The sequence below is a fragment of the Aspergillus luchuensis genome, chromosome 2 (genome assembly GCF_016861625.1).
Source record: "Aspergillus luchuensis IFO 4308 DNA, chromosome 2, nearly complete sequence".
Classification (NCBI taxonomy): domain Eukaryota; kingdom Fungi; phylum Ascomycota; class Eurotiomycetes; order Eurotiales; family Aspergillaceae; genus Aspergillus; species Aspergillus luchuensis.
This window is the reverse complement of record NC_054850.1, coordinates 375,463-394,872: the sequence shown is the minus strand read 5'-3', so window position 1 is coordinate 394,872 and position 19,410 is coordinate 375,463. Positions and strand designations below refer to the sequence as shown.

Genomic DNA, 19,410 nt, shown 5'->3' with positions numbered 1-19,410 from the left:
AATCCGACAGAGATAGAGAGAGAGAGAGCTACATTTATATTGGACAATGGGGACTATTTGATAGTCGACATGATCTTCGAAGGTTGACATTGTAAGATTGTTCTCCGGACACACATCCCCAATCAGAATCTTAAGCAGAAGACGGGGAAACCCCCAGACCGGGACTGCCGACGACTCCACAATTTCCCAAATTTGCCTTCGTCCAGAGTCCCCAGCGGCAGTGCGCTTAGCCGATCTTCATTGCCGGTAGTTCGAAGCCAGCGTGCAACTGGCTCAGTCCGTACGCGAGCCATCCCGAGCCCCGGAATCCCTTCGGGTGGCTATATTTTGATATAAGTATGTTGCCGGGCCTTGGTTTTCAACCGGGGCGAAGCGAAAGTCGAGATCCTCTCCTTCCATTCCTCCCTGTGTCTCTTGCTTGATTCAGCAGTCGAATATCCGTCATCATGGCCTCTCCCATTCCCCGAGGCCTGCGCCAGGTCCTCCAGAAGTCTCCCTCGGACATTGTCATTCTTTCTTCCCTCCGTACCCCGGTTACCCGTGCGAAGAAGGGCGGTTTCAAGGACGCCTATCCCGAAGAGCTGCTCGCTCACGTCCTCCGGGCCACCTTGGAGGCGAACCCGAACCTTGACCCTGCTCTCATTGACGATGTCGCCATCGGCTCCGTCCTCCAGGAACTCGGTGGTGCGAAGGCTGGCCGTATGGCTCAGATCCACGCCGGCTTCCCCCACAGCGTGCCTTTCCACACGATCAACAGACAGTGCTCCTCCGGTCTGGCTGCTATCTCCACCATTGGAAACGGAATCCGCTCTGGAGCCATTAACGTCGGTGTCGGTGGTGGAATGGAGTCCATGACCAGAAACTATGGCTCCCGCGCCATCCCCACCGTTCTCTGGCCCGAGCTGAAGGAGTCTCACTCCCAGGACTCCCGCGACTGCATCATGCCCATGGGTATCACCTCCGAGAACGTTGCTTCGCGCTACGGCATCTCCCGTGCCGACCAGGATGCGTTCGCTGCCGAGTCCCACAAGAAGGCTACTGCCGCCCAGAACGCCGGTCTGTTCGACAAGGAGATCATCCCCGTCAAGACCCTCTCCTATGACCCCGAGAACCCCGATGCTCCTCCCAAGGAGATCACCGTGACCAAGGACGACGGTATCCGCCCCAACATCTCGGTTGAGAAGATGGCTAGCCTGAAGCCCGCTTTCTCTCCCACCGGTGCTAGTACCGCTGGAAACAGCTCCCAGGTCAGCGACGGTGCCGCTGCCGCTCTGCTCATGCGCCGTTCGACCGCCACCGAGCTCGGCCTGACCTCTCAGATCCAGGGCCGCTGGGTTGGTACTGCCGTTGCGGGTTGTGCTCCCGATGAGATGGGTGTCGGTCCCGCGGTTGCTATTCCCAAGCTCCTTCAGCAGCTTGACATGACCGTCTCGGATGTTAACGTCTGGGAAATCAACGAGGCTTTCGCCTCCCAGGCCCTGTACTCTATCCGCAAGCTGGGTATTGACGAGGCCAAGGTTAACCCCAAGGGTGGTGCCATCGCTATCGGTCACCCTCTTGGTGCCACCGGTGCCAGACAGCTTGCCACTCTGCTGCCTGAGATGGAGCGCACCGGCCAGGAAGTCGGTGTTGTGAGCATGTGCATTGGCACTGGTATGGGTATGGCTGGTATGTTCGTCCGGGAGTAAAGGATGAGCAAAACCAAAAGGCAGAAACAAAATTTGGGGCGTTTCCTTCTTGTACAGGTTATAGCGACTTTAGTTATCATGATATCAGCGTAGAGACGCATGTAAATACATACACGCACAAATACTATTTATACCCTGTATGAAGACCTATATTCCCAGAATGACATTCAATGAGACTATCTTCATCAACATACTATTGCTAGTATTGATGACTTCTTAAGCGATAAGGAGCTCAACTGATCCAACGATGTTGGAAGGGGTTATAAATTCAGCGATGTAAATCGACATACTGTTGCTAAACTTACGAAGGGATGAGAGACATGCCCTAGGGATATAGATGCAGGAACAAAGTAGACCCGAGAAGCCCCTTCCTCCTCAACAGTACTCTGTACGACTTTGAAAATATCCATCCCTATAGTTCCGTGTGAAAGTATACTACTAAATAACTCCCGACCGCCAAGCCGCATCCCATGCACGCCCTTCTCACGTGACCTCCCCGGCCGGAACCTCACCACCGCGAAACTTTTCGATCCCCCATCACCTCCGTCCGGGCACCCGCCAGCAAAACCCGCAACCCACCCCAATTGCACAGCACCATGCGACCGTCCGTGCGATTGCTGAGCCTCGACGTCCAGGGCGCCTCGCGGACCCTGTACGTCTGCTCAGTATGCAGAAACGAGGCGCGGCCGCGGCCAATTGTTGCCCGGCAATTCCTTCGCCATGCTTCCAACACACCGCTGAGTGAGCGAGTGAGACGCAGACTTTGGGGTACGGATAACCCGCCGGGATTGAAGGATCCGTACGGAGAGAGTTTGCTTGAGAAGAGGTTCGGGAAGGCTAAGGCTCAGCCGGAGGGCGAGACGGAGGTGGTGAATGCGGCGGAAGCGGCACCTGAGGCTGAGGCTATTGATCAGTTGGAGCCCGGGGTTGACTATGAGCCTGCGACGACGTGGGATGGGTTGGAGCGTGTGGGTCATTTGGGAGGTTGGAAGAACGTTCCTCGGGCTGAGGCTGATCGGGTTGGGACGTAAGTTGTTGTTTTTCTTCCGCATGGTTTTGGATTACGCGGGTTAGGGTGTTGTTTTTTGGCTAATTGGTTTATTTGTTTGATGGATAGGTTCGGTCTCAAGAAGAAACTCCGCAAACAGGGTCCCCTGTTTCTTGCTGCGCATCAGGCCGCTGTTGAGATCTGTCTGATGCATGCGCTGAACAAGCCGTTGACGAGCGTCTGCAACGTCACCGAACATGACAAGGCCGTTTTCAAGATGATCTGGAAGACTAAGATCGTGCCTAATGAGGCTGGTAGCTGGGGCAGCGCGCTGGAGTACCACAACAAGCAGGCTAAGGAGGCCCTCGTTTACATCTTCGAGCAGATCGGTGGTAGTCAGCCCGAGGCTGTGGAGCAGCAGCAGGCTGCTGAGGAAACCGCCGAGGTCGAGGAGTTCGAGGAGGCTGCTTGGGAGGGTGAGGAAGAGGAGACCTCTAAGGTTCCTTTCTTCGGATACCAGGATGCTCGTGATAAGGGATTCTTGACTTTGTCTTTGGAGGATCAGGAGACGAAGTTTGCTGTTAGTTTCCCGCGTTACTATTCTACTTGGATTGATGTGCTGTGCGGACAGTCGCTAACCTTTCTTTGTTGAACAGTTCCTCAAGAGATTCTCCCAGCTGAGCGGCCACTTCTTCCCCGACAACATCGTCCACCAGATCACCACCGTCAAACAGGCCATCGACTACGTCCAGGGTCAATTGAACCCCAAGCCCAAGAAGCTGGCTGAAATTCTGGAGCACAATGACCGGCTCCAGTCCCTGCCCAACATCAAGGTCTTCTCGAAGAGACAGACCCGCTTGCACCGCGATGACGAGATGGGCCGGAGGAAGATCATTGAAGCCGAGCTTCGTTCCAGAGGACTCCTTGCATAGACTGATTGCATGGCATACATATCTTGCAGGTTTGTTTGGTTGGCTGGCTGGCTCAAAGATTATCTATCTCTAGTTCTTGTAGCATGTTATATCTAGTACGAAATTTTGCTGTACAATAGGAATTGACGTCTTTTTTTGTTCATTTGGCATTGATATAGATCGCACCGCGATCTATCTTGAATGGCTAGCATTTTAGCATATCTCAAGCGTAATATGATATAGTGAAATAGAAAAGACCGGTTCCGTAGCCGGGCCTGAACCCCATACGCCTAATGAATTAACACCCATATATCTGTATCGAAGCTGCAAAAGCAAGCACCGCCACGTTCAACAACTACTTCCTAGCCGCTGCAGGAAGACTAAATCCTCTCGTCATAAAGTCTGTATTTTTGGCATGGGCATCCTTAGACTCCTTCGTGAAGAGACTGCTGATGTTGTCACTGGTCCCCAGCATCTTCCGCCGCTTTTTCTTCTCGTTTTCCTCCTCCAGCACCCGCTGCGTCAACAACGCAGTAGCGGCATTCTTGATACCACTCGAGCCACCGGGCGTGGGTGTAGACGTGTTACTCCGACTGGCATTGGCACTTGAAGATTTCTCTGCGGGCTTTGATTCCTTGCCCGCATCCGTCGCATCACCATTCGCGGCGTTCTTCTTGCGCTTCTTCGAGCCGGGAGCTTTCTTCAGCGAGTGCGTGAGACCTTGCTCTGCGAGCTTGTGTCCACGCTCAATGAGCTGCTGCTTATCGGATTCTTTGGTCGGGAGGATGGGGATCACATTGTCGGCGGTGTATGGCTCGTCGCACTGTAACTCATTAGCCCCCGATCCCACCAACACGCATATAGAAATCCCAAAAAAAAATGGTACAGGACGGTATAACATACCTGTAGGCACTTATCCCCCTTGAGTTGGCGAATCGCCTCCTCCGAGAAAACATGACCGCACGGCACCAAATAAACCGACTTGACATTCGGACCCAACTGCTTCGCCGTGACGGGACAGATCCACCCCTCACGCTTGTCCTGCTTTCCAGAGGCGGGATGGGCCTCGCGCTCGGTGTCGACTTCGAACTTCAGCTCCACGACGTCCCGGAGTCCCTTGACCCGTCCACAGAGAATCTCTTCGCAATCTGCCTTAGAGCTGATGCCGTCGGTTTCGTCGCCGGGGAGGAGGAATCTGAGAATGGCGTCTTTATTGTAGAGGTTCCCAACGCAGTCGGAGACTATAGGTCGCATTAATTGGTTGTGCGATATCGGACACGTCGTCCAGGAGTGTTCTTGTTGTTCGCGCTGCGCTTCTTTTACTTGCGCTGTGCTGGGGTTGCGGGCCGCTTCGCGAACGAGCTCGCGACGGGTTGGGATACTGGTGGTGCAGTTGGTTAGTGATTTGGATTTGATAGACTGGGAGGGTGTGAAAGAGGTTTTAAGAGCATACCTGCCACCATCATTACCCATATTTTCGCTGAGAAGTGCTATGGTAAGTAGTTGTGAATGAGAAATGAATGCGGACTTGTTGCGGGCTTGCCACTCATTTACAGAAACAGCGGCAGGCCGATAAGGAGCTGAGTCAGCGAGCCCCAGAATGGGCGGGAGATTATCACCAGCTGGCCAGAAGCTCTCTCCGCATTCCTGGTGATGGATTGATTGATTGATTTATTGATTGATTGCTTTTTGTCTCGTTCTCGCTAGTTTGTCTTCTAGTGCCCCTACACAGCATTGGTCAGGGAGCTCAATGCCGCCACTGCCACCATGATACTTCCTCAGGGATCGCTCTTCTTGGTGAGCATTGCTGCTTGCTCGACCGTCGTGGCTGCGGCGGGTGATGCCTCCTCTCGTCCCCGGGGTGTTAGTCCCGAATGTAAGTGCCATCTATATATCTAAGCTGAGGTCGTGCCACGCACACCCATTATACCTCAGGCTGCATCTTCGTCATTCATTCATGATCTGTTGCATTGCTCGTGCTAATTGGTTTCGTCTTTGACAGTCGCCAAGTTCTACAAAGACACCACCACCTTCACGTGCATTTCCCACCCGGCCATCCAAATTCCCTTCTCCGCCGTGAACGATGATTACTGTGACTGCCCGGATGGCAGTGATGAGCCTGGCACATCTGCCTGTGCATTCCTGTCCCGCAACTCCGCCCTAACACCGGGTGAGCGCCCCGGCAGCGACGATCTCGAGCTGGCATCCGCCCTGCCGGGATTCTACTGCAAGAACAAGGGCCACAAGCCCGGCTACGTCCCTTTCCAGCGGGTCAATGACGGCATCTGCGACTACGAGCTCTGTTGCGACGGCAGTGACGAGTGGGCCCGCGTTGGCGGCACCAAGTGTGAAGACAAGTGCAAGGAGATCGGCAAGGAATGGCGGAAGAAGGAGGAGAAGAGACAGAAGTCCATGACTGCGGCTTTGAGGAAGAAGAAGGATCTGCTCGTGGAGGCTGGTAGACAGCAGAAGGAGGTCGAGGACAGTATCAAGCGTCTGGAAGTGGAGATTCAGGCCCAGGAGCTGAAGGTCAATGATCTTCAGGCGGAGCTGGAGGAGGTGGAGAAGCAGGAGGCGAGCAAGGTCGTGAAGGGCAAGGCGGCGGGCAAGGTCAATGTGCTTGCTGGGTTGGCTAAGAGCCGGGTTGAGGAACTTCGGAACGCCCTGATGGACGTTCGCAAGGAGCGTGACGATACCCGTGCCCGTGTCAAGGAGCTTGAAGAGATCTTGTCTAAGTTCAAGGTGGAATACAACCCCAACTTCAACGATGAGGGCGTTAAGCGCGCTGTGCGCAGCTGGGAAGACTACGCCGCCAAGGGCACTCTTGAGGGCGCTGTGAACAACGCTCAGGACCGTGATTTGGATGAAATCGCCAAGCCTGATGATGAGAAGGCGGGCATCAACTGGGAACAGTGGGAGAATGAAGAGGATGGGTGTGAGGCTGGTCTTGGTATGTGATCTATTCTAATGAGGGTCATCGAGTTCCCGCGCTAACATCAGATTTAGTCTACCAGCTGGCAGCCTACCTTCCGTCTTCCCTGGTTGAGTTCATTGAAGGCAAGGTGCTCTTCGTCAGAGGCCTCTTGGAAGATAACGGAATCCTACCCAAGGCGGCCGAGACGTCTACGTCCGAGTCCAAGGTTGTGTCAGAAGCACGCGAAGCCGTGAAGTCAGTGGAGAAGGAGCTTGAGAACAAGCAGAAACAGCTGAAGGATCACAGGTCCGATCTTGAGACGGACTATGGTGTCGGGTCCATCTTCCGTGCTCTCAAGGGCGTCTGCATCTCCAAGGACTCGGGTGAGTACACGTATGAGCACTGCTTCCTGGACCAGACCAAACAGATCCCGAAGAAGGGCGGTGGATCCACACGTATGGGCAAGTACACCGGCATTGGATCCGTGAGTGTTGATGTGCTCAACGAGGCGGGCGAGATTGTCCCTGAAGACAGGGTCACTCTTCAGTACGCCAACGGTCAAGGCTGCTGGAATGGACCAGCCCGCTCGACGACGGTCATCTTGACCTGCGGCGAAGAGGACGCGATCCTGAAGGTGGCGGAAGATGAGAAGTGCGTGTACTCGATGCATGTCACGTCGCCGGCTGTGTGTCCCGGAGGCGATGAGGGCGCAGCCGCCCCGAACCGCAAGGATGAGCTGTGAGCGGCGATGGAACCATGTTCAGGGTTATATTAGAGCGCTACAATTTCATAGGTTTTGCTTATTCGAATTGCATACACAGCATCTGTTGTACTGAGAGTATCCATGAAGCTACTGACTTAATAGCCCTAGCGTTGGTTAGGCAGCTGCTACTTAGCAGAACCGCTGATTAGCGGATGGCATCGGAGTATCTTCTGGGGAGGTTATCAGTATCCCGGGCTCCCCTTCCCTGGTGTAGCCGACCAGTGAAGTAGTAGTAGTAGTGTCCTTTTGACGCAGCAGACAGGATCAGATAGGTCCGTCTGACCTGATGGGATTTTCCCATCCTGCAATCCCAACAATACAGTAGACGCAGTAAAAACTTGGTGTAGCAACCCCACAACCCTCAACACCGATCAGGCGATGCTGCAAGCAACTCACTCTGTTGGCTCGCCTCGTCTATCAACAAGCCCCATACCAACCAGGCAATGATTAGCAGATGGAAATAATCGTAATGACGCTGCTTGGTTGTTTGGGTGTTGCTTCTTTGGTATTTCTCTCGACCCATAGTACCCAAGTATACATACCCCGCCCGTGGGGCTGCTGATTAGTTGGTGGTGACTGCGAACGAACCTTCTTTTTCCTTTCTCTTATTTTATTCTACCTTTTCTCTGATTAGCGCGCCTTTCGCGGCTGGAGATACTACGTACCTACATACTAAGTTTTGCTTCTCATAAGCAGTGCTGGGAATTCAGGGTTCCACTCTTCTCCGGGGCCTGCCACGATCGAGGGTTTTGAAACACCTGGTGGGGGAGAGAAAAAAAGACTCATTCTCCATAGCTGAAAGAGGTAAATGGAGCAAGACATCGCTTTGGATGGAGTTAGTAGGGAAGTTTAGATACGAGGTATAATCAGTATCATCATACCTTGATCGTTCTGGAAGCAGCAGGGCATGTACAGTGGTGGAGTCTGTGGATGGAGGGGTTGCCATTAGCCATTATCACCACTAGCAATAGATACTAGTTGTACATAAGACTCTTCTCAGTTCTGGCTACATCCCCTACATGCAGTGATAGTTATTACAAACAACTAGAATAGATATGTAGAGAATGTGTCAGAGAGGAAGTGGAATATGATCTCACCGATACGGGTCCCCCACCCAGTAAAGCAAAGCAAAGCAAAGCAAACCCCTCCTACATCTCCGACTTGCTGCCTCACTTTGCTTTGCCTTTTTGACTCCACCTCCACCACACCCTCCTCCTTCTTCTCCTGATTCAACGTGGCATGATAGCTCCCCAGCATCTTAGTTGCAGGACCACTCCCTATTATTGACCGATTGGTCGTTGATCTGCTTCCCTTCCCAAACTTCCCCCCACCTTGACCATGGTAGACCAAACATCATCCGTCTAACATACCCAGGACTAAGTTTCCAGCCAGGGCACTTTTGGGATCAAGACAGAAGAAAATAAACCGGCTAGCAAGCGGGGATAGTAGTGACCAGGGTGTTCCATGCTTGTTACTGGTAAATTAACGCGGTGGCCTGTTTCATCTACTCGCCTTTCTTTATAGGGCATCTTTCTAAGCTTGGGGGAATGGGTGGTAACGATATCATCCATGCACGCAACACACTACTACTAGTAATAGTAGTAACGAGTACAAGTACAAACAAGTAAATAGAGACAAGAAAATACAAACCAAAGTCCCTAGTACCGGTGACTACTACCAAACCATACTCTCCCACGCCTGCTGCAGCAAGCAAAAGTAAACTTGGACCCAGTCATCTATAGCACGAATCCACCTCCACCTGCAGTTGCAATCTATGAAGTACACTACTACTACTAGTAGTAGTACTACTGTGGGACACAGCAAGTAGTAGTACCCATCGTGTATCCACTACAACTCAAAACCGATTATCCCCATCCGTCACCTGGCAGATTCTTATTCCAGGGATGGATGAATAGGATGAATTGAGGAGGGGCAAAAAGTAAAGCAAAGTAAAGCAAACAGTCGTACAGCATAGCGTTTTCTTTCCTGAAGAAAAGCATATAAAGACCCTCTTCTATCCCACATCCTCGCTCTTTTTTTATTCTCGCTCATCCACTGCTGTCTGTTCATTACGAAGTATACTTCACTCCTTCTCAAATACTTTCATAGTATATATACTACCCACCTACCCTATCTATCACCATGGCCCCCTGCGAGTGCAAGTGCTGCTCTGGCAGCTGCAACTCCTGCTCTTGCGCTAACTGCAAGGTGTGTTACACATCCTCGAATACTATATTCCATCTTAGTCATGAGAGGATAGTAGTAGTATGGATGTGGAATGATACTGACAGGCTACTATGATAGCACTAAACAAACCAACCCCAATACATTCCTACTATGACAGCAACAACAACGCCTCGTCCCTTTTTATCTTCGCTTCGCTTCGCCTCACCCCGCCTCGCATAGTTTGCCATCGTTGAAATATTACAGAAAATAAAACAGATGTCGAGTGCAAATGTCTTGCTTGCTACTATCATTATCATTATGTCTTCTTTGACTTCGATGCGACGGTTGAATCTTTAGGGGAGTGGGGGGATTAGGGCCATTGGTGTAGGGGAGATTGGTTTTGGTTGCATAGTGGTATGGGTGATGAGGTTATGAATTTCAATTATATTGTGATGTTTTGAGTGTTCAGACGTATATATTTTTGATTATATTATTTCAATGATTTAACTTGACTTATTGATTGAGAATTGCTTTCTTGGGTATTGTTGGTAGTGGTGTAGATTCTATTAGCGGGGACTGGGGTACAAACTAAATACTAATTATGTTAACTGATTTTGTAATTTGATTTTCTACCAGGTCTGGGTATATCGTTTGTTGCTATTATATTTGTTTCTTGATTGTGTAAGTATAGCTACCAAGTGATCACTTATTCTTCTACTGGTAACTGCTTTAAACTAGCTTGAAGACTATAACATGTATAATATACCATATACGATAGAGTTCAAGAAACCGAGCCATGAAGGGGGGGGAGGGGGTCAGCAGGACATACTACATGCATCATGCTATGACCACTAGCATTTTCGTATTTCATCACATGTCTCTTACTGTGTAGTATCTACGTTTTTTTGTTATCTACTAGGCTTGTCATAGTAAGATGATAGAACAAGACATAGGACAATCAGCATAGCATCTTCTGTTACTACTCCATGAGATCTAGACTCAGATAGGTACAAGCAGGTCGTCCACCGATTCTATTCGTATATCCCTTAGAGCGAGATGTTTATTTCTGTAGGATGAGAAATATAACTATCAGTATGGTCGTCAACAAGTAGTAGTAAGTTAGAAGGTGGAAACGTACGGGGCACTGGCACTGGCCGGCGGGGCACTGGCAAGAGGCGCCGCAGCTGCAACCGTGGTCGTTACCTGTCGGTCATCGAGGTTAGCGACCCTGTATACCATACTCAGGTGATGATAGTGTAATAAGATAATTATTTCAAGCACAAGTATTTGCCAGGACAAGGATGGTGATGCGTTAAAGCAAACATCAAACTGATTCGAGTCCCATCCATCCGTACCCCGCACTAATAAACAAACAAAACAAGGGTACTTGATGAGGGCTAAGCAAACCACCTACCCATGATGACTGGTTTTAAAGACGAGGAAAAAGTCTTTTAGATTTGGAGTCAAAGGACAAAAGTCTTCTTTTCCGTGGAGATTGGAAAGAAAAGTGGTCAGAGTGGCAGTGATTTGGGAAGACGGGAAGAAAAGAGAGGAGCGGGGTATTTATAGTTAAGTTGCGAGGGTCTTAGCGGGTCTGAACTTGAGCACATTTCTGCACCTCGTCTCCAGTCACCCTCCGCCATTCATCTCCCTGACTGGATACTACTAGTATTCAATCTTTCCTGTTGCTGCAGGTTGGTCGTAAGCTCTTTTCTATGCTTACCCAAGAGGATGCAGCAGGGCAGATGCATGCATGCATGCATTACTAACTACATCATTGTCTTTTACTCTTGTTTTCTCTCCCAGCTAACATGATCCTGACCCAGATAGTGAATGACCCTGCAGCTGAGCTGGGTTAACATTACTACTGCTCTACTGTGAAATAAACCCACTTACTTCCATCGCTATTGGCCAGCCCTCAAACATGCAGGAAGACAAAGTGACACCCATTTCTTGCCTGTGCGGAGGTGTGGCACAGGAGATCGAGCTGAAGCAATCTACCGACCATTCGGCACTCAATTTCTGTCATTGCACGGCCTGTCGCACGGTCACCGGAATGCTGTGCTCGACCTACTACCTCCTGCAGGCTAAGCCAGAGAGCCTTGACAGCCTCCAGGAGTACCAGGAAGCTGATTGCATAAGCCGCTATTTCTGTAAAACCTGTGGCGCTCATGTCTTTGCCCATTCGAAACACACAGGACAATATTTCGTTGCAGCCGGACTGCTGGCGGGGAGACTACCCCCAACCAAATCTATACGGCATTGGCGGGCTGCCGAGACGCGTGATGGTGGCCTGACACCCTTTCTCTCTGGACAGCCAGAAGAACCGGCTCCAGCATGTTGGCTACGCACGGTTTCCAGCGACCAACCAAGCCAGCCCGAGGCCGGACTCGAGCTGTCGTCCCGGAATCCGGACGAGCTACTTGCCCGTTGTCATTGCGGGGGTGTTGAATTTCATATCACGCGGCCCGATTCTTCATCCACCAAGCCGACCTCCCCGTGGTCCGATGTGCTTGCACCGTATCATTCACAGTCCTCAAGCAATCCCCAAGACGTGAAGTGGTGGCTGCAGGATGAGAATACTAAGTATCTGGCGGGTACCTGCGCCTGTCCTTCGTGTCGCCTAGCCAGTGGTTTCCCTATTCAGCCGTGGGCGTTTATTCCTCTATCGAATATTTACAATAAGGACAAGGTGCCGCTGGCATTTGGCGCCGGCACGATGAGACAGTACAAGAGTTCCCCAGGTGTCTACCGCGAGTTCTGCAGCCGCTGTGGCGCATCCCTCTTCTGGCATGACGACGAAAGACCACTGCTGATAGATGTGAGTGTTGGCCTACTTCGAGCAGAAGAGGGTGCTAGGGCCAGTGGGTGGTTGAAATGGGCCACACATAGAGTAAGTTTTGCGGAGATGGCAGCGGATAAGGCGTTGATCAAACACCTGCAAGATGGACTGAAGGAATTTGGGGACAGAGCTTGAATGCAGAGCCGTTTGAATTATGCTTGCCATTCCATACGTAAACTGCATGTTTATCTAGATAAATCGCTTGTAGTAACTAAGTTAATGGGCCGGCGGAGATAAGCAAAAAGTGGGATGGAGGGCTATCCTCACCGCCTTCCCAACGCAGCTCCAGACTTTCATTCCGCCGCCGCCATTTGAAAAAAAGATCCGCCAGGCGCGTCGTTGTGGGTTGATTGCATCTCAGCCTGTGTTGTCGCTGCACGTCATTCTCCCATTTTTTGACATTATTTTTCGATTCTCGTTCCTTCCTTTCTCCCGTCATGCCGCCGGCTTTCGAGTTTCGGGGAAATGACCGACGGTCAGGACACCAACCCCGACATGAGTTCACTTTCCGTTATGCGCGCCCTGGAACCTCCGAACGGCCGCTTTTGAGATCTAAGCGAGAGACAACCCCAGAACAGCTACTTCCCTCCGGCGCTGCGGACTCGAAACCGGCTTTGAAGTTCGCGCCTGTGGCGAACCTTAGCGATAGCGAGGAAGCCGATATGGACGTCTCTTCGGAGGATGAGGATGAAGCAGCCCACCCGCGCAAAAAGCGTGCGGTCGATCCCAACAATACCGGCACCGCGACGGCTGCTCCAGCACCACCACCGGCCCCCAAATGGTCCAACCCCGATCCCTATACGGTCTTGCCTCCTCCGGATGAGACCCAGGGTAAGCGAGTGGACGTCGTCAAGTTGATTCGCAAGGCCCGGATTGCTGCAACCGCGGCGGCACAACCCACACAAGAAGATGCGGTGAAGACCAACGAAGATTTTATTTCGCTGAGTGGCTTGGTTGATGAAGATGAAGGCGGCGGAAACGCGCCCGAAGGTGCACCAACCGGACCAAGGCGCCAGCTGGAGGGCAAGGACTCGGCGTTTGGAAACAGAAAGAGGACATACGATGATGAGATCAAGGGTGTCTCTAAGAAGACTGGGAAGCCGTTGAGCAAATACTATGATGATGGCTCGATCATTGACGAGTGGAGAGCCCGCTCGTCGGAAAATGCAACACCGTGGGCAAGTAGCATGGCTCCCAGTCTACATGTGGGCGCAAGGTGCGTGTCAATCTATGGTGAAGGAAAGAAGCAATTATTCTGACTCAAAGCAGGCTGCACAACGAGATCCTCAGCTTTTATCACTGGGTCAAACCCGTGCGCTATGAACAGATCGTGCGAGAGGACTTGGTGGCGAGGCTACAGGCTGCATTCCAGAGCAGGTACTATGGGGTGCAACTTCGGCCTTTTGGCTCTTTTGCGTCGGGTCTATATTTGCCCACTGCCGATATTGACCTTGTACTACTCTCCACGAATTTCATGCGCAACGGTATCAAAACATTTGGTGAGCGGAAAGGCCAGATCTATGCATTCTCTGCATTCTTGAAGAACCTGAACATTGCGGTGCCCAACTCGATCGAGACGATCGCTCATGCCCGAGTACCCATTCTGAAGTTCGTGGACAAGTTGACTGGCTTGAGGGTGGACTTGTCGTTCGACAATGACAGCGGGTTAGTGGCAAACGAAACCTTCCAGCAGTGGAAGGCTGAGTATCCCGCAATGCCTGTTATCGTGTCCGTCATTAAGCAATTCTTGCTCCTTCGCGGCCTCAATGAAGTCCCAACTGGCGGCCTGGGAGGGTTTTCCATCACTTGTCTCGTCACGAGTCTTCTGCAGCACCTGCCGCATGGTCATGGGACACCGAACCTGGGCAGCGTTCTCATGGATTTTTTCGAGTTTTACGGTAACGGTTTTGACTATGATTCCGTTGGAATTCGCTTTAACCCACCGGGCTACTTCAATAAGGTAAGCTCTGCCAATGATGGTTTGTGTGCACACCGACTAATGAATTCCTGTGTAGAGGGTCTATAAGCTTTCCTTCAATAACAGTCCCCGTCTATCAATTGAGGATCCCAACAATGCCGACAACGATGTTTCTGGTGGAACACGGGAGATTGCATTGATTTTCAGAGCGTTTTCAGAGGCCTATCAACGTCTCAAGGAGCGCATGATCTCCACAGCCACAGCGGGCCAGACGCAGGCCAGCATCCTTGAAGCCATTATTGCCGCAAACTATGAGGAGTACACTGAGCAGCGGTGGCAGCTCCGGCAGGTCTTTGACACCGATGAAAGATTTGCCCGGTACCGTCGGGATTCCACTCCTCCGCCCCCTCCTCCTGAGTCCCCTCCGGCTGATGCTGCTCCACCTCTCCCTCCAAACCCCCCTCCTGCTGCACCCAAATCGCAGAAGGATAAAATGACTAAGCTGCAAAAGAAGCAACAAGCTGCGCGGGAACGTTCTGCTCGTCTCAAGCGCTTGCGTCCCGACATACCGTCCATTCCCTACTCGATCAGCAATGAGCAGGCCATCAGTCTGGGCGGCTACAAGTCGCAATCAGATATGGACAGAGACCTTTTGATGCGAGAGAAGGGGATGTAATATCTCCCAGCCAGGACTAGGGGGCTTCTTTCAAAAGAAGTCGACTTAAGACTTGTACAGTTTTCTTTCGTCTTGGGTTACCAGTGGGCACACATTTTCTGTATTATACCCTGGGATAGTTTCCTCTTTCTCTCACTTTCTGATTTCTTGTCCGCCTTTGAGCGTCTGATACCCTTCTTTTTTTCCCTTGGCTACAAAAAAAGATATCTGGGAGCATGGTTTTACACTGGGGTGGTTTTCTTTTGCTGTTCATTCGGGGATATCGGAGCAATGCTAAATGTGGATGACACTATGCTATGGGCTATGAGCGCGAAATGGACTATTCTGAAGATATCTCACTAACAAGCTCAATAGAAGCTGTTGCTTGGATACTCAATTTCACTTGTCAAATCTGGTTGGTATTCACATTACCTATCATATCATAACCCACTGGCCAACAGCCCACGCCACACGTCCTTCCGCTAACACACACACACCCCCCTTTCTATAGGTTTAATAGATCTGTGTGATATGATCTCAGGCCAGATGTGAGTCCACAAACAACCGGCCTGCTATCGATCAGTCAAACAGAGACGGATTTCCCTTCCATGACCTACCTACCTGGCTACGCCAGCAGCAGCAAATTGCAAAATATTGATTGAAATTTAGAAGCATGAAAAAATCGAATTGGTACCGTACGTTCACACGGAGACCCTCGCGGGTTCTCTTGTGGATTTGCAAAACCTTACTTCCATCCCTTTTTTCCCGTATCCTTCTCATCAAGGGGGCGCTATATGCGGTCGCTTGGAGAGGAAGAGCGAGGTTTGGGAGTTGGTGGAGATTTGGACTTTGGAGTGCGGGATAGGTAGGTAGGTAGGTAGTCTATTCTATGCATGTGTGCGTGCTGGAGTTGTGTTAAGATCATAAGTGATATGTCATGTACAGACATTGCAGGAATGGTATGCGGTCTAGTTGTTTTAAATGAAGGGCATAGTTATGCAGTGAGCAAAGAGATGGAAGAAGCATCAAAGCAAACAGTCGTGTCTTAACAATGCATATGCATAAGTCATCATCAATCAGGCCTGGAATGTATAAGATATAAAGGGATCAACTATCTTCATCACAGCACAACATCAAGCGCTGCAGCAGTGGGTATCTTCTCAGCCGCATCAACTGCCTCCAGAGGCGGCGTCACCATGGACTCATCATTAGCGCAAGTAGCAGCAGCAGCAGCATCCTTGTCTCTCGCAGCTAGATGCTCAGCAGACAACGAATTGACAAAATCCGGAGACGGGCTGTCCCAGGCATAATCAGCCCACTCTGGGCCCAGGATCGTCCGGATATGCTGAGCCAGAGACGAGATGCGACCACGTCTGTCTTTCGACCAAGCACGGTCGGTAATGATCCCCTCCGAGGGGGTCAGGATAGCAGGCGCCTGTGCGGCAGAAGGCACAGCGGACGGGGGCTGCAGTTCTGAGGACTTCGGTTCGACGTCCTCGTCCTCGTCCTTGTTCTCCAATCCATCCACGATGCTATGCCAAACACGGAGGGTCTCATCCAGCTCTTCGAAGTTGCTCACACCCATCACACTAACTCCCAGTCTCTCCCCAGTGCCCATACTAGCCACGGAGATGAATCCCGGATCAGCATCTCCGGCCTTAGCCAGCGGGGCACCCAGCGCTCCAACCTGCTTTCCTTCGCGCAACCAGCTCTCCAACGAAAACCGGATAGCCACAACCTCCAACTTCTCACCCTGGCCATCGACCCAATCCGAAACCTCCCGGATCTTGTTGCGCAATCCATCTGGCGCGGGGTGGAAGTCACCCATACTCCCAATCGGCACGCCCTGTCTCCGCAACAGACCCATGCCCAACGGGGACGCATTCGTTACAACGTCCACGCCTGCACCCACAAACCTCGGCAACCCGCGCGACAAGAGTCTCGTATTCTGCAGAGTGTAATTCGCATACGACTGCACGATATCCAACGGCTCGCCGGTCTCGCGGAGAACCAGCTCCGCTATTTCCGCCAACACGTCAATGGGGAACCCCGAGATGCCGACATACTTGATGGTGCCCTCGGTATCGCGAATGCGACGCAGTTCCCGAATAGCGGCTAGGGCTTCCTGGCGGGAGACGAACTCGACGTCGTGGCAGTAGACAACGTCTAGGTAGTCGGTGTGTAGGCGCTGGAGACTGCGACGGACGCTCTGGCGCACCCAGGCAGGGGAGTAGTCGAAGGAGGAGGAGGCGATGCGGCCGACTTTGGTGAGGATGTGGTAGGATGAGCGGGGGTGTTGGGTGCGGACGTAGTCGGTGGCGAGGGCGCGGCCGAGGAGTTCTTCGGCGGGACCGTAGTAGGGGGATGTGTCGAAGGCGCGGATGCCGGAGGTGAAGGCGCGCTGGACCAGTTCAGTGGTGGGGAGGGCGAAGGGATCGTGGTTGTATTGGTTGTTGAAGGTTGCGGTGCCCATTATCAGTGGCGGGAGGGCCGCTGAGAGGGGGGTGGAGGGACGGGGCATTGTTGGTGTTTCTTTATGTTTTTGCTGTGTAGATGGAGTCGAAAGTAGGAGAGAAAGTATTTACAAGAAGAGAATGAGAGGAAGAGGGTGAGGAAAGGAAGAGGGAGAGAGGGAAGAAGAGGATGGCGAGGGGAAGTAATAAAAGAGCAAAAGGAGGGGAAAGAAAATCTGCGGCGGAGATAAGGGAATCTCACCCGGGCAATATTCCCCGCTGGGGCGTTTCCGCTCCGCGATGGCGCCATGATGGCTACCGATGAGCATTGCTTGATGTGATGTTCTTAAGATGATGGAAGATAATTTCTCATGATTGATTGTGAACGATGCTAGCATTTGTACACAACTCTCAGTGGAATCATGACCTTCCACGCAATCGTGGAGGGTACTAAAGTACAGGTATCAATCCTCTGAACAGGACACAAGAGGGGAGAAGGGATCATTAAGAACAGAAGAAAAAAAGAAAAGAACACAAAGATAGGGTCATCCTTGTGCCCTGCTAGGCTCGTAGGCCCTTCGTCTTTCGAATAATATACACATATACTCTCAGTCAGGACGTAAAATGGCCCGGCGAACAAGGCGCAACCAACCCAGACCGTCGACTCAGCCTGGAATCTGATATGCCATATGCCCTTCATTCAAGTCCGAGTCCATCTGTCTCGACGAGATGCAAGCCACCATATAAATATAGGAATCTAAACTCTTTCCAAGCTGCAAGTTGGAATCACCAAAACGCCATGCTATGCCGCGAAAACCGAGAGGGAGAAAAACAGGAGGTCGAGGAGATCGTTAAGAGGGGCTTCCGATGGTCGGTGCAAATGCTTCAACCCTGTTGATGAGAGCCAAGCTTAAATCGATCGAAACGCAAGAACTCCCAGATGGCAGCCCGAGAGCAATCAATCATTCCTGAAGAAGTTGAGCCGGGTGCTATAGGTAAAAAGAAACGCATTCACCGGTCCTTATATACCTTGGGCTTCCAGCCGTCGCGCAGCTCCTTCTCCTCGGCCATCTTGCGCTCGGCCTGTCGGACTTCCATCTCTAACCTCTCCCGGGCCCGAAGAATCTTGCTTTGCAGGTAGAAACTACCACCCTTCTGGGGATCGTTGAGGTCGAACAGCTTCTTGAATCGTTCCATCACTTGCTCCAGGTTGGCCTCGCCGTTTTGCGGGGGCTTGACGTTGAGAATCTTGCAGGCCTCGTCGAGAGTCAATCCGGAAGACATGCTGGCGCCGACCTTCTTGCCCGTCTGCGCGGCGTACTTGGAGGAGGCTTGGGCTTGCTTGTAGGCCTCGGCGAAGGCCTTGCCGAAGACACGGGCGCCCGTGACGACGACTTGAGTGACGATACGATGAGCCTGTTGGGTGAGAAGAGAGTAAGGTTAGTATACCTGAGCATGGCGGCCGATCGGGATAGAGAAGGCATCATATTGGCTTCAGAGGAGTGAGGGTGTCTCCACATACCATGATGACTGGAGATGATAGCCGATGAACGGACTTCAAGAATTAATCAAAGCTCCAGGAGCAACAGCGAACAAAAGAAATGATGCGACCGGGGAGTAGTGGAGGGAGTCCCTGGCTGGATCAAGAAGGGGAGCGGAAAGCGGATTCGATGGCGATGGAAACAGACGGAGAGGGAAAAATTCGGCAGCGCTTTTAGTCCGTTTTGCCGTACCGCCGCGGCCTGAGGCGTCCCCGGATTGGTTCCTGGATTGGATGTAAAGTAGACCAACCAACTATTGGACTCGATACTATTTGACCGTCAAAAAGAAAGCACTCACCCCCTACCTGATACAGTACTTCAGCTGCTGTGTATCTGCTGATTTGTCAAATTCAATAGAACAATGATTTGTTATTGCAGGGTCTCACTGTGTGTCTCTCACCTCATCTTCCTTGACTGATGCATCGCATCTATACGTATGTAACGGTCACTGACGGTATCCATACCGGCCTGTCACTTGATATCCACATTGTGTAAATTGTGCAAATTGTGTATGGTATGGTAATATCCGGGCGAGGCAGGCTGTCACATGTTCCGAGCAGCAGACGAAAAG

General features: G+C 51.6%; 8 protein-coding genes across 8 annotated transcripts; 5 read left to right on the top strand and 3 right to left on the bottom strand.

Moving 5' to 3' along the window:
- Positions 1–446: 446 nt before the first annotated feature.
- Positions 447–1,688, top strand: AKAW2_20148A (thiolase family protein; the record flags this gene model as incomplete). The annotated part of the gene is made up of 1 exon (XM_041684829.1): positions 447–1,688. The coding sequence occupies one exon, from the start codon at positions 447–449 to the stop codon at positions 1,686–1,688; it is 1,242 nt and encodes a 413-aa protein (XP_041538974.1).
- A 596-nt stretch (positions 1,689–2,284) lies between these two features.
- On the top strand, positions 2,285–3,608 carry AKAW2_20147A (mitochondrial 54S ribosomal mL50 protein; the record flags this gene model as incomplete). The annotated part of the gene is made up of 3 exons (XM_041684828.1): positions 2,285–2,715; positions 2,806–3,256; positions 3,333–3,608. The coding sequence occupies 3 exons, from the start codon at positions 2,285–2,287 to the stop codon at positions 3,606–3,608; spliced, it is 1,158 nt and encodes a 385-aa protein (XP_041538973.1).
- A 334-nt stretch (positions 3,609–3,942) lies between these two features.
- Positions 3,943–5,060, bottom strand: AKAW2_20146S (uncharacterized protein; the record flags this gene model as incomplete). Its single annotated transcript, XM_041684827.1, has 3 exons — positions 3,943–4,410; positions 4,491–4,968; positions 5,041–5,060. The coding sequence occupies 3 exons, from the start codon at positions 5,058–5,060 to the stop codon at positions 3,943–3,945; spliced, it is 966 nt and encodes a 321-aa protein (XP_041538972.1).
- Positions 5,061–5,354: 294 nt separating this feature from the next.
- Positions 5,355–7,243, top strand: AKAW2_20145A (putative protein kinase C substrate; the record flags this gene model as incomplete). Its single annotated transcript, XM_041684826.1, has 3 exons — positions 5,355–5,463; positions 5,590–6,537; positions 6,594–7,243. The coding sequence occupies 3 exons, from the start codon at positions 5,355–5,357 to the stop codon at positions 7,241–7,243; spliced, it is 1,707 nt and encodes a 568-aa protein (XP_041538971.1).
- Positions 7,244–11,354: 4,111 nt separating this feature from the next.
- Positions 11,355–12,407, top strand: AKAW2_20144A (GFA family protein; the record flags this gene model as incomplete). Its single annotated transcript, XM_041684825.1, has 1 exon — positions 11,355–12,407. One exon carries the CDS (start codon positions 11,355–11,357, stop codon positions 12,405–12,407), a length of 1,053 nt encoding a protein of 350 aa, XP_041538970.1.
- Positions 12,408–12,709: 302 nt separating this feature from the next.
- Positions 12,710–14,866, top strand: AKAW2_20143A (putative topoisomerase family protein TRF4; the record flags this gene model as incomplete). Its single annotated transcript, XM_041684823.1, has 3 exons — positions 12,710–13,488; positions 13,542–14,232; positions 14,288–14,866. The coding sequence occupies 3 exons, from the start codon at positions 12,710–12,712 to the stop codon at positions 14,864–14,866; spliced, it is 2,049 nt and encodes a 682-aa protein (XP_041538969.1).
- Positions 14,867–15,965: 1,099 nt separating this feature from the next.
- On the bottom strand, positions 15,966–17,366 carry AKAW2_20142S (D-arabinose 1-dehydrogenase (NAD(P)(+)) ARA2; the record flags this gene model as incomplete). Its single annotated transcript, XM_041684822.1, has 1 exon — positions 15,966–17,366. One exon carries the CDS (start codon positions 17,364–17,366, stop codon positions 15,966–15,968), a length of 1,401 nt encoding a protein of 466 aa, XP_041538968.1.
- An 894-nt stretch (positions 17,367–18,260) lies between these two features.
- Positions 18,261–18,823, bottom strand: PAM16 (import motor complex subunit PAM16; the record flags this gene model as incomplete). The annotated part of the gene is made up of 3 exons (XM_041684821.1): positions 18,261–18,266; positions 18,328–18,714; positions 18,821–18,823. 3 exons carry the CDS (start codon positions 18,821–18,823, stop codon positions 18,261–18,263), a joined length of 396 nt encoding a protein of 131 aa, XP_041538967.1.
- Positions 18,824–19,410: the final 587 nt, after the last annotated feature.